General features: G+C 40.5%; 1 protein-coding gene across 13 annotated transcripts in view; it reads left to right on the top strand.

The window, feature by feature from the left end:
- NR1H4 (nuclear receptor subfamily 1 group H member 4) overlaps nt 1-13,386 on the top strand; it is a 127,535-nt gene that overhangs the window by 100,553 nt on the left and 13,596 nt on the right. For 3 of the 13 annotated variants that reach the window (XM_086400893.1, XM_086400892.1, XM_086400896.1), the window contains 4 exons: nt 5,292-5,444; nt 7,585-7,718; nt 9,728-9,826; nt 10,146-10,245. In XM_086400893.1, the coding sequence (XP_086257019.1) occupies nt 5,292-5,444; nt 7,585-7,718; nt 9,728-9,826; nt 10,146-10,245 (486 nt within the window). Of the gene's footprint in view, nt 1-4,234; nt 4,302-4,532; nt 4,698-5,089; nt 5,176-5,291; nt 5,445-7,584; nt 7,719-9,722; nt 9,847-10,145; nt 10,246-13,386 lie in introns of those variants that run through there. The other 10 variants (XR_015163974.1, XR_015163973.1, XM_086400895.1 and 7 more) reach the window with 8 other exon arrangements.

The raw sequence follows: 13,386 nt of genomic DNA on the forward strand, positions 1-13,386 counted from the left end.
GCCAGGCTCCTCTGTCCATGGGAATTTTTCAGGCAAGAATATTGGAGTAGGTTGCCATGCCCTCCTCCAGGGGATCTTCCCAACCCCTGCAGGGATTGAACCCAGGTCATCTAGTGTCTTGAGGAAAAGACATATGGGCTCAGAATAGCCCTGAATCATTCCGAGTGACTTCCCCTACTTGGAATTAATCAGAGTCCCATGGACAGAGGAGCCTGGTAGGCTACAGTCCATGGGGTCACAAAGAGTTGGACACGGCTGAGCAACTTCACTTCCAGTTTCTTTCATTCCCAGCCCAGATAATGCCTTTTCCTTAAGACACTAGACTTCTCAGTGATGGGAACGTGTCATATACTTATCTCATTAAAACAATTTTTATTGCCTTCTGCTTGGGAAATTGTAATAACAAATGTGCAAATCTCTAAGTCTATGATGGAACTGCTGTCTCCCCTTTAATGTGGCATATCCTTCACAAGAATTTAGTATGGCCATAGAATGATCACTTTTTCATCTACATTACAATAATTTATTACTTAATTAGGTATCGTATTACTCTCCACTGCATTATACTGTGATTTTATTTCTTTGTCTTGCCACTAAGTTGGAAGCTCTGAGGACAGGAATGTTTTCTTCATCTTGGTATAGCTCTTGCATTCTTTGATGAAGCTTGCAGGGGAGTTAATATTAAGTGATTCTCTTCTGATGTGAGAGGGGCAATTATAGCCTCGTGGTTAAGAGTGTGGGGTTTGGTGCATGACTGCCTGGATTTGAACTTTCTAGTCCACCTTTTAACGATGTGCTCATGACCAAAGTACTTAGCCTCTATGTAGCTTTCTTCTTCATCTGTAATATGGGGACACATAATATTATCTTCATAATAAAATTGATATAAAGACTAAATAAATAATGCAAGTGAAGTGGTTAGAACAAAAGCCAGTGGGTGTTTGGTAAATGTCAGCTATTATTCCAATAGGCTGTTAAAATAGAAGGACACAGCTGTCTCAGTTTTGACAGAGGCAAGAAGACAATAGATGCTATAATTCTAAGCAAGCCCATCTTGTGGTGGGTAGTTAAAGACTAGTTAAATACTGTGCCCACTTTGAAGGTTTGAAGTGAGGAGGAATTTACAGAGGGAGCTTTAAAGGTTTAGGAAATGTGACTGGTGTGCTGGGAATCCCACATCGCCAATTCAAAGGGGTGGGGTGCAGCTGTCTGCCCCTGGGGGCACCAGTGGAAGTTCAGTTCAGTTCAATTCAGTCACTCAGTCGGGTCTGACTCTTTGCAACCCTGTAGACTGCAGCACACCAGGCTTGCCTGTCCATCACCAAATCCTGGAGCTTAATCTAACTCATGTCCATCGAATCAGTGATGCCATCCAACCATCTCATCCTCTGTCATCCCCTTCTCCTCCCACCTTCAATCTTTCCCAGCATCAGGGTCTTTCCCAGTGAGTCAACTGTTCGCATGAGCTGGCCAAAGTATTGGAGTTTCAGCTTCAGCATCAGTCCTTCCAATGAACACCCAGGACTGATCTCCTTTAGGATGGACTGGTTGGATCTTCTTGCAGTCCAAGGGACTCTCAAGAGTCTTCTCCAACACCACAGTTCAAAAGCATCAATTCTTTGGCACTCAGCTTTCTTCACAGTCCAACTCTCACATCCATACATGACTACTGGAAAAACCATAGCCTTGACTAGATGGACATTTATTGGCAAAGTAATGTCTCTGCTTTTGAATATGCTATGTAGGTTGGTCATAAGGAGAAAAGGAAGGATATACCCATTTTGTGCAGAGTTCCAAAGAATAGCAAGGAGAGATAAGAAAGCCTTCCCCAGTGATCAGTGCAAAGAAATAGAGGAAAACAACAGAATGGGAAAGACTAGAGATCTCTTCAAGAAAAACAGAGATACTAAGGGAACATTTCATGTAAAAATGGGCACAATAAAGGACAGAAATTGTATGGACCTAATAGAAGTAGAAGATAGTAAGAAGAGGTGGCAAAAATATACAGAAAAACTATACAAAAAAGATCTTAATGAGCCAGATAATCACAGTGGTGTGATCACTCACCTAGAGCCAGACATCCTGGAATGCGAAGTCAAGGGGGCCTTAGGAAGTATCACTACAAACAAAGCTAGTGGGGGTGAGGGAATTGCAGTTGAGCTATTTCAAATCCTGAAAGATGATGCTGTGAAAGCGCTACACTCAATATGCCAGCAAATTTGGAATACTCAGCAGTGGCCACAGGACTGGAAAAGGTCAGTTCTCATTTCAATTCCAAAGAAAGGTAATGCCAAAGAATGCTCAAACTACCACACAATTGCAGTCATCTCACATGCTAGTAAAGTAATGCTCAAAATTCTCCAAGCCAGGCTTCAATAATATGTGAACTGTGAACTTCCTGATGTTAAAGCTCATTTTAGAAAAGGCAGAGGAACCAGTGATCATATTGCCAACATCCGCTGGATCATCAAAAAAGCAAGAGAGTTCCAGAAAAACATCTATTTCTGCTTTATTGACTATGCCAAAGCGTTTGACTGTGTGTATCACCTCAAACTGTGGAAAATTCTGAAAGAGATGGGAATACCAGACGACCTGACCTGTCTCTTGAGAAATCTGTATGCAGGTCAGAAAGCAACAGTTAGAACTGGACAGAGAACAACAGACTGGTTCCAAATAGGAAAAGGAGTATGTCAAGGCTGTGTGTTGTCATCCAGCTTATTTAACTTATATGCAAAGTACATCAAGAGAAACACTGGGCTGGATGAAGCACAGGCTGGAATCAAGATTGCCGGGTGAAATACCAATAACCTCAGATATGCAGATGACACCCCCTTACGGCAGAAAGTGAAGAAGAACTGAAGAGCCTCTTAATGAAAGTAAAAGAGGAGAATGAAAAAGTTGGCTTAAAGCTCAACATTCAGAAAACTAAGATCATGGCATCTGGTCCCATTACTTCCTGGCAAATAGATGAGGAAACAGTGGCACACTTTATTTTTTGTGCTCCAAAATCACTGCAGATGCTGACTCCAACCATGAAATTAAAAGACACTTACTCCTTGAAAGAAAAGTTATGACCAACCTAGACAGTAAATTAAAAATCAAAGACACTACTTTTCCAACAAAGGTCTGTCTAGTCAAAGCTGTGGTTTTTCCAGTCATCATGTATGGATGTGAGAGCTGGACTGTAAAGAAAGCTGAGCATTGAAGAATTGATGCTTTTGAACTGTGGTGTTGGAGAAGACTCTTGAGAGTCCCTTGGACTGGGAGGAGATCCAACCAGTCCATCCCAGGGGAAATCCGTCCTGAATATTCATTGGAAGGACTGATGCTGAAGCTGAAACTCCAATACTTTGGCCATCTGATGCGAAGAACTAACTGATTTGATAAAACCCTGATGCTGGGAAAGATTGAAGGCAGCAGAAGAAGGGGACAACAGAGGATGAGATGGTTGGATAGCATCACCAACTCAATGGACATGAGTTTGAGTAAGCTCCAGGAGTTGGTGAAAGATGGGGAAGCCTGGCGTGCTGCAGTCAGCGGGGTCTCAAAGGGTTGGACTCAAGTGAGCAACTGAATTGAACTGAATGAAGATAACAGCAACCTCTTTCAAAAGTTCTCATGCACACACTGCTGCACTCAGTGCCCCCAACCTGCAGCATGCCACTGCTGACCCACGCCTCTGCCAGACTCCTGGACACTCGTGGGCAAGTCTGGGTCAGTGTCTTGTGGGGTCACAGCTCTTTTCTCCTGGGTCCTGATGCGCACAAGGTTTTATTTGTGCCCTCGAAGAATCTGTTTCCCCAGTCCTGTGTAAGTTTTGGTGGCTCTGTGGTGGAGTTGATGGCAATCTCCTCCAAGAGGGCTTATGCCATACCCAGGTCTCCTGCACCCAGAGTCCCTGCCCTAGTGGCAGGCCACTGCTGACAAATACCTCCACAGGAGACATTCAAACACTCAACACCAGTAGAAAAAGTATGGAGCTTTAATGGGAATTAGGAAAAGATACCCCTCTTCCCCAGATAAGGTCTGTGCACTGAGGAGGCCCTGCTGCCCTGCGCCCAGTGGAAGGGTTGTCAACAAGACCCCTTGAGGAGACTGAAAAATATTCCCACAGCTGAGGGACACCAGAGATCGATGTCTGACTTTCACCTGAGGAGTTGAAAGGTCAAGAGGGCAGGTAGCTGACTGCTCATAGATAGGTGGGAGATAGGTCTGAGTTTGTTGGAGCAGAGAAAACAGCATGGGGTTAAGTCCACGCTAAAAGCGCCACATGGAGGGATGTCAGAAGAAAGCAAATGGAGGTGAATTGCCAAATTCCTGGAAGCAGAGGGAGATACAAGCCATGGGCTAGAAGAGATACATATTCGCCCTCATCAAGGAGAGGGGAGGAGTTCTCAAAATAACAGGACCTGTGGGATAAAGAGTCGATTTCAGAAACTCACTAGGTAGAAACCAGCTTCTGACAACACCAGCCAAGGAAGCACTTCCTGTCACTTCCTCCCCTGTCTCCCACAATTCTTTCTTGATTCGCCATGGAAGAGCCAGGAACTATGGTCATCCAGGTCCATGGGTGGAGGAGGAACAGGAGAAGCAGAGAGGGAGTCAGTCAATCCCTTGCCCTACTCCAGACAACTGAACTGAAGCAGCAGTAGGTATGGCTACATCTTCTTCAGGGAGATGCTTATTTTTAAAGCAAGGTATGCATGTTTATTATTATACCAAGCGGGTATATTAAGTACTGAAATGAAACCTCAAATGTGACCTCTCCCTGTCTGCCTGGTAAACAGTACCTTGTTTTTTAAGGCAGCTCATTTCTCGCTTCTGATTCTGACCTCTGCATCCAGAACTAACCATTCAGCCAGCTTCTTTGCCCCAGCACAGCCCAGGAACACAGAATTTCCCTGATTTGGTTGTTTGCATCTCTTTGTTCTCAGCCCATAAACTGTAAGAGGGCAGGGATGACTTATTCAACTCTTTATCACTAGCACCTAGAGCTCATTAGCGGGTAATTGTCTCCCTGTAAAGATATACTAATGAAAGTAATCTATCTTTTAAAACCAAGAGTTTTTCTAAGAGAGGCTATCATTCAAGCATGTCTTTATTTTTGAGAGATAAATCATTAAAATAGCAGCCAATCTGGACCATGCAGTGCAACCAAAAGGACATCTGTTACAGGTATGGTCGAGGATGGCCTGGGTGCCCTGCAGGGGTTCATGAGAAGATGCTCTGCCATCTCTGGAGTCAAGTGTGTTGTTAGTAGCCTCTTACTCCTTTCTGTGTTTCTTCCCCAGGTTTCTTCAGAAGAAGCATTACCAAAAACGCTGTGTACAAGTGTAAAAACGGGGGCAACTGTGTGATGGACATGTACATGCGAAGGAAGTGCCAAGAGTGTCGACTAAGGAAATGCAAAGAAATGGGAATGTTGGCTGAATGTATGTATACAGGTATTTGCATCAAGCAATTAAATTCCACTAAAAATCTCTTAAGGAGGCAGATGTCAGGTAATCCATATGATTAGAATGGTAGGTCACAAATTGAGGAAGGGACTTAGTAAACCATCTAAGTTCTTGAAAAGAATAATGAACCACTGAAATTGTCCAAACTGTCAGCTGCAGAGCACTTCATACACCTGAAAGAAACAGCTGTATTTTAGTGTCCATTCTTGCAATGAATTATATGTGAAGTGAAGTGGCTTTAACATATAGCCAAAATAGCACATTTTAATTAGCTACAAAGAATAAAAGTCTAAAAGTTTCCTCCAAATATAATTTAATATCCTGCTTACTTATTAATTAGCATAAAAATTCACAGCTGTGGGGAAAATTAAAAATGTTTTATAAGATATAACTGCCTCTGAATTGTCTAGATAGAGTTTTAAACCAAGTCATTTTATTAAGACTCCTTCTTTGTGCAGCTTTGAACCAATTTGTATAGGTTTACACAGGAAATTAACTACTCCGAGTTTTAATATAATTTGGTCTTTCGATCAGATAAAGAAACACTGTATTAACTGCTGGCTTTGTGAGAAACCGTAATCTTCATCAGAATTTGGGATGCATGCTAGTATGTAACATATTAATTTTTCATTCTGAAAATTCTGCAGACCCCTCAGATTCTGAGATATGTCCTCTTCCTTCTCAAAACACAAATAGACAAACAACCATCACCAAGGAGATGATAACATTCACAGAGGGAATGCCACATGAAATAAAATCCTTTGGAAGATGACTCCAGTTCTATTGTTCCCCAACCATAGGCAACTGGGATGGACCCAAAGAAATAATGCTTGCAGGAAGGAGAAAAAAATAGGGCAGTGTAAATAATCCAGCTCTGGATGGATGAAAGTTTTATAGTGGCCGATCACAATCTCTTCTTAGCATGTATGAAACAAGAGACTGCAGCAGGGGCTGCGGCTGGAATCCAATCTTCCAGTGGAAACACTCACTTCGATCCTAGGTGGTTCATGTTCCTCATCACTTAAATATGAACCTGTTCCAACTAAGTCCTGAGGACATTTTTCATGATCCTACCTACAAGAGTCTATAATATTATTTATGAAAACACAGACTCATCCAGCAACAGATACAGGAACTTTTGTATGATCCTATAAAATACATGCCCTGGACAAAGAAATTCTTGGAGATCTGTTTCATTAACATTGAGAGAATGAGGAAGTTAAATGGGAACATGGGAGATTGTTCTCCAGTATTTTAGATTGTTCTGTTTAAGTGAAAATTCATGATGATATTGTATGATTATTCAAAGTGTGAAAGTGTTAGTTGCTCAATCATGTCCAACTCTGCAACCCCATGGACTGTAGCCTGGCAGGCTTCTCTGTCCATGGAGTTCTCCAGGCAAGAATTTTGGAGTGGGTAGCTAGTATCTTCTCCAGGGGATCTTCCCTACCCTGAAATCAAACCTGGGTCTCCTGCATTGTAGGCAGATTCTTTAACTTTTGAGCCATCAGGGAAGCCCCATGATTATTAAAAAAAAAAATTTCAAAGTCCCCTGGAGTTATTTTCATCTATAACTATATTCTCAATAATTTATACAATTCTGAAAATTAACAGAACTTTAAGATTTTTCCCTAAAGGATGTTGACCTCATTTTACCCAACACATTTACTTCTGTGTTTAATGTGAAATTGAATATACTTCTTACAGTACATTATGTAAACATCAATGAAAAATAATATGTTTTGAAACACTAGCTTCCGAGGCCCCCTAGGCCAGGAAGAGGGTGAGTGTCACTCACTTTCTTTTACTGACTACCTTACATTTGTACAATGCTTTGTTATTACAGATTCTTTGTTTACTCATTTTAAAAAGTGACCTAGTCATATTTAATCTACAAAAAACTCTATAGGGTAAATATCATTTCCATTTTATCAAGGAAGAAACGGAGACTCACAGGAGATATATTTCTTGTTCAAGATCAAGTCTTACAGTGCCAGCAGGGCTGGAATCAGCTCAGTGCCAGATGGCAAAGGAGACCTTTAGAGCTGACTATAGCTCAGCTGCCTTGTGACCACACACATCCAATAGGACTTTCCTTGGATGGTGAAGACTCTGCTTATTTTTTCAGGCTTGTTAACTGAAATTCAGTGTAAATCTAAACGACTGAGAAAAAACGTGAAGCAGCATGCAGATCAGGCCATCCATGAAGACAGTGAAGGACGTGACCTGCGACAAGTGACCTCGACAACTAAGTCATGCAGGGTAATGATGGGCCACGGTGTTGGTCAGAACCAGTGGCTGCTGAGCTTCCAGGATGTCGTGACATGGGCGGGGGGCTTTCAGACGAGGGCCACAGCCACAACCAGGATTTCATTTCAAGTGTGTGTCAAGTGGATTTCTTCTTTGCTTTTTATTTATTTATTTTAAATATTTATATATTTATTTGGCTGTGCCAAGTCTTAGTTGTGGCAAACAAGATCTTTAGTTGCACCACATGGGATCTAGTTCCCTTACTAGGAAATGAACCCGGGGGTTCAATTCAATGCCTGTGTTGGGGGCATGGAGTCTTAGCCACTGGCCCACCAGGAAAGTCCCTCTTCTTTGCTTTTTAATCAAAAGAGTAATATATGATTCCATGTAAAAATTCAAAAGATAACAAAAGCCATTCCCTTCTCCAGGGGATCTTCCCAACCCAGGGATCAAACCTGGGTCTCCTGCTTTGCAGGCAGACTCTTGAGCCACCAGGGAAGCCTATGTAAACATGGATGAAGTAAAATAAGTGCAAGTTCCCCATCTCCTTGACTCCATTCCTCTCCTGCTTCCCCGAGTTTGCCAGTGGGAATGGCTCGGGATATAAAGAGGATTTTTTAAAGCCACATTTTGATGACATTTTTTCCTTGTCATTGAGAAGGGAGGCTCAGACCAGAAAGGATGTGGATTCAATAGAGGCTTGTGGATTAGTCCTCATGGGGTAAGACAGGGTGAATACACATCTGTGGATCAATAGGGAAAGGCCATTCCCACCGAGGTCACAAATTACTCAAGAAATCCTTTCAGGATTTCAGACAAAACAGAGGAACAGCATGTTGGATGCTTGGCCAAACATATGATGATGGTGCACAGGACTTCTGGAAAAATTTTAACTTTCCATTAGTTGAAAAACGAGTAATCTATGATCAGTCAAGTCATACCTTTCTCAATATTATACTGCTGATGAAAATGTCATCCATGTTTAGTTTTGCAACTATGTTCTGTTGTATTCATTTCAGAAAAAAATAATTTTATGTTAAAAGTACAGATGACCCTTAAACAACATGAGGGTGATTAGGGGTATCCACTCTCAAGCAGTTGAAAATCCACATGTTATTTCACATGCTAGCCCTCCAGTAACCTCAGTTCTGCGTCCGTGAATTCAAAAACCAACCACAGATTCTGTAGTGCAGCAGAACATGTTTAACAAAAGAAATTCATGCATAAGTGGACCCACATAGTTCAAACCCTGTGTTGTTCAACGGTCGGCTACATTGCTTTGCCACAGTGCTTTGTCAATAATACTTTGGTAAAGGAAGCAACGAGTTGACACAATTAGTCTTATCTCACAAAAGATGCTAATCAGAGGGAAAGAGGTGTTTGGGGTCTGAATTGTCCAGATTGATGACTCACTACTTAAGGGGTTGGTAACATTTCTATAAAGGACCAGATATTTTAGGCCTTGGCCACACGGTCTCTGTGAGAACCATTCAACTCTGCCATGGTAGTGCAAAAGCAGTATAGACAATACACTGAAAAGCGAGTGTAGTTCTGTTGAAATAAATTTATAAAACCAGGTGGATTTAGTCCATGGGCTACAGTTGGTTGATCCCTGTTCCAAATAACTACACTTAGGTGGAGTCTCCATTTTATATGTGGGAAGCTGTTCTTAGTTATGATTAAACTTTGAATTTTCAGTAATTTTGTGAATTGTCTTGATAGGCTTCATATCCAGATTATTATTTCTTCATAAGAAATACATGAAAGGGATATTTTGCTATCCATGTTTTGTAGATAGGAAAATTAGCCACGTGGGACAAATTTAGTGAAATGTGATATAGCTTGTCCAATGACCCAGAGAAAGCAAGTACACATTATAACAGAGTGCATGCACAGTTTCTGCCATATTTAGGGCTTTTTTCAACAGTTTCTGCTAGTGGTTTACTCTAGATGAATGCATATATGAGAAACATGCCTTATAACCACCTTCCCTAACACCTTTTATTTTTTTGCCAGTGTAGGAGAAAACTGAACTCACCCCAGATCAACAGAATCTTCTTCATTATATTATGGATTCATATAGCAAGCAGAGGATGCCTCAGGAAATAACAAATAAATTTGTATGTACAATATCTGAAAATTATGTGTTTGAAGTTAATATTTTCTCGAGCTTTGACTACCTTGGAGGTCAAATTTATATATGAATATGTTACTTTAAAATGATTAGGGCTTAGAATTAAAGTTATACTTTAAACTTTTTGCTACATTAAACAAAGAATAAGTCTCATATTTAGCTTGGTAATAGCATTTGTTCTCCAAAGATCTGAAAATATGAGTTGGGTCTTAAATTTTATCATATAAATATGATTCTGTAGTCTAATAATTTTATGTTGATTTCTCTGATCTGCTTATTGTTTGCTTTTTTTCCCTAAAATTTAGTTAAAAGAAGAATTCAGCGCAGAAGAAAATTTTATCATTTTAACTGAAATGGCTACCAGTCATGTACAGGTTCTTGTAGAATTCACAAAAAAACTTCCAGGTATCTTTGCACATACTTATTTCTCTACTATACTGTACAGTATTCTTGTGACATTGAAAGGCAGGTGTCTGTTTATCATCGAATGGGAGTCATCTCACATCTGCTCTAAATTCATGTGTCTACTACAGACATGAAATATTAGGGCCAGATCATGTTCCACTCATCAGCAAGTCATTTATAATAATTCACCAAATGATAGATTAAAAATTGAAACTTTGCAGAATTGTTATTCGTCCATTTATTCATCCAATAAGCATTTCTGATACCTGCTCTATACTAAGTGAAAGTTGCTCAGTCATGTCTGACTCTGTGTTTCAACTGCTATCTCAGATGGTAAAGAACCTGGTTGCAATTTGGGAGACCCAGGTATGATCCTTGGGTTGGGAAGATTCCCTGGAAAAGGGAATGGCTACGCACTCCAGTTTTCTTGCCTAGAGAATTCCATGGATAAAGGAGCCCCGCGGGCTACAGTCCATGGGGTCACAAAGAGTCAGACACAACTGAGCAGCTAAGACGTTCCCTTTCACTATAATAAGTACCTAACAATTACCTTCAAGTAGAGTAACTAAAGGCTAAAAAAAATTTTAATGTATACAAAGCACTGTTTGAAGAGAGAGAAAGTGGTTCCTAATTGTAACTGAGAAAGACCAGGAGGCTTCAGAAAGAATCTTATTGATTTGGGTATAAAACAAAAAAGGAGTTTTCCTGGTGATAGGAAAGAAGGGGCATTCCAAGTTGAGAGATCTGCTTGTGAAAATGTAATGAAGCATGAACAAGAATAGAATTATTAGAGATGGGAGAGAAGATTCAGTGTATCTATGGTGGGCTCCTTGGTTTGACATAAGGCAGATTGGTACCAGACTGATGAGGACATAACTAAAGGATTTAATTCTTATCCCCTGGATGGTAAGGGGTTTTGGTGGCTTTATTTATTTATTTTTGAAGTACAACATGATGAAGTTTATGTTACAGAGATATGACTTTATTGGGTTTGTATAAGATGGATTTGAAAAGGGAAGCATTGCAGGTAGTCAGAATCAGTTAGTATGCCTACTGCACCAATCTAGGTAAAGGGCTTGAAATAAAGCAATGCAGAGGAAATGAAGAGAGACTCAAAAATTGATAGGGCTTGATGAACAGTTGTATGTGGAGGATGAGGGAGAGGGACTTATCCATAATCATTTAGATTGTGTGTGCATGCTCAATCGTGTCTGACTCTTTGTGATCCCATGGACTGTAGCCCACCAGGCTCCACAGTCCATGGAATTTTCCAGGTAAGAAGTGGATTGCCATTCCCTTCCCCAGCTGATTTTCCCAACCCATGGATTTAACCTTCGTCTCCTGAGTCTCCTGCATTGGCAGGCAGCCACCTTGGAAGCCCCATTTAGATGGTGCCAGTGCGTTAACTGGAATTCAAGATTCTTACCTCCCAAAGTTACACCCCTCCCCAGCCCCCATTTTCCAGCTGCATTATCAATGCTAAGTCAATAGGTTTAAGTTGTTTCAGTGTTTTTAAAATATGTTAGTGCATTGGATGGAGAAGGCAATGGCACCCCACTCCAGGACTCTTGCCTGGAAAATCCCATTGGCGGAGCAGCCTGGTAGGCTGCAGTCCATTGGGTCGCTAGAAGTCGGACAGGACTGAGCAGCTTCACTTTCACTTTTCACTTCCATGCATTGGAGAAAGAAATGGCAACCCACTCCAGTGTTCTTGCCTGGAGAATCCCAGGGACGGGGGAGCCTGGTGGGCTGCCGTCTATGGGGTCGCACAGAGTCGGACATGACTGAAGCGACTTAGCAGCAACAGAAGCAGTACATTAGAAACCCATGGTCTAGTAGAGTATATACCTTGTATAGTAGCACAACACTGTAATATTGTTATAGAAGGTAACTTCTGATGTAGGATTTTAATTAGACATTTAATTTGCTTTCTTTTGCTAGCATTATGCTATTATTTTATTAAATGTGTCATAGATAGACATAAACTTATGTAAAAGTCATAAAACGTTGGGAGAAAGTTCTTATCATTGAAACATTAATATATCTCATTCTTTTATTAACAATGAAAGAGAAACTTAATTTGTTGTATGCTAATTTAGCTAAAGCAATCTTGATCAAAACCAAGATTGTACAAGAGTGGAAACTAGGTCAGGGGTAGAACTAGGAAAGGGAGAATGTGATGTTCTTGGTTGCTTATGGGAAAAGGTTTTTCAGTTCAAATGGTCAGTTGGTATTGAACCAAGGAATAACTGAAGAAAAGAAAGAATCTTATTTACAAGAAGGTGGCTTATCTGAAAGCAGTGGCAAGAATCTTATACACCTCTTCATTTCCAGTGCCTAACATAGTTCCCGAGGGAGAGAAACAATTAATGCATGTTTAATTAATGCATGTTTTATGAATAAAGTAGAAGGAAAAAAATTTAAATACAGCAGGAAATTAAAGGCAAGAAAATCTTGAGAAACTAAGAATATTGATTAACAATAACTTTAGAAATGACAACATTATTATGTATAATAATAATAGGGATATAATACCAGTATGAAAGGGTATTTTGTGAAAGACGCAGCAAGAGTCTTTCAGCACTTTGAGCATAACCTGTGCCAGGCACTATCCAGGGTGCTGGAGACTCAGCAAGGCTCCTGCCCTCAGAGGAGCTCTTAGGGTCTTTAAGGTAGTGACTTTTGTTTTTTTTTAAGAGACAGAAAAGACAAATTCTTAGAACAGGGGAAGGTTATTCATTACCAGTAGGAAAAGAGATGGTTACAGCAGAGCTGCTATTACAGAGGTTCTGAGACTTGGCCTGATCAGGCATTTGTGACACTGAGATGGAAATGAGACTTCAGGCCTGATTTAAGTTTCTAGGTTATATTTTAGGAAGAGAAACAAAGGGGCGTAGCTTCTAAAAGTGTGATTCAGAATCTTGGGTAGGAGGTAGACAGGGAATATAATTTGAAAAAGCTTATTCTTTACTCTCACAATCTGATTTTATACTTGGTTAAAATACAAATTATGGAAAAGGACTTAAATGTTTGCTTATCAATGGGGGGATGAATTTAAAAGATTAATGGACTTTGATAAAAAAAATTCCTACCTTTCCAAACCTCCTTAAAAATCATACCTCGTAGATCTGGGCCATCTCA

The sequence above is a fragment of the Bos grunniens genome, chromosome 5 (genome assembly GCF_055505025.1).
Source record: "Bos grunniens cultivar Pamir isolate PY7600 chromosome 5, Bosgru_T2T1.0, whole genome shotgun sequence".
In the NCBI taxonomy this organism is placed as follows: domain Eukaryota; kingdom Metazoa; phylum Chordata; class Mammalia; order Artiodactyla; family Bovidae; genus Bos; species Bos grunniens.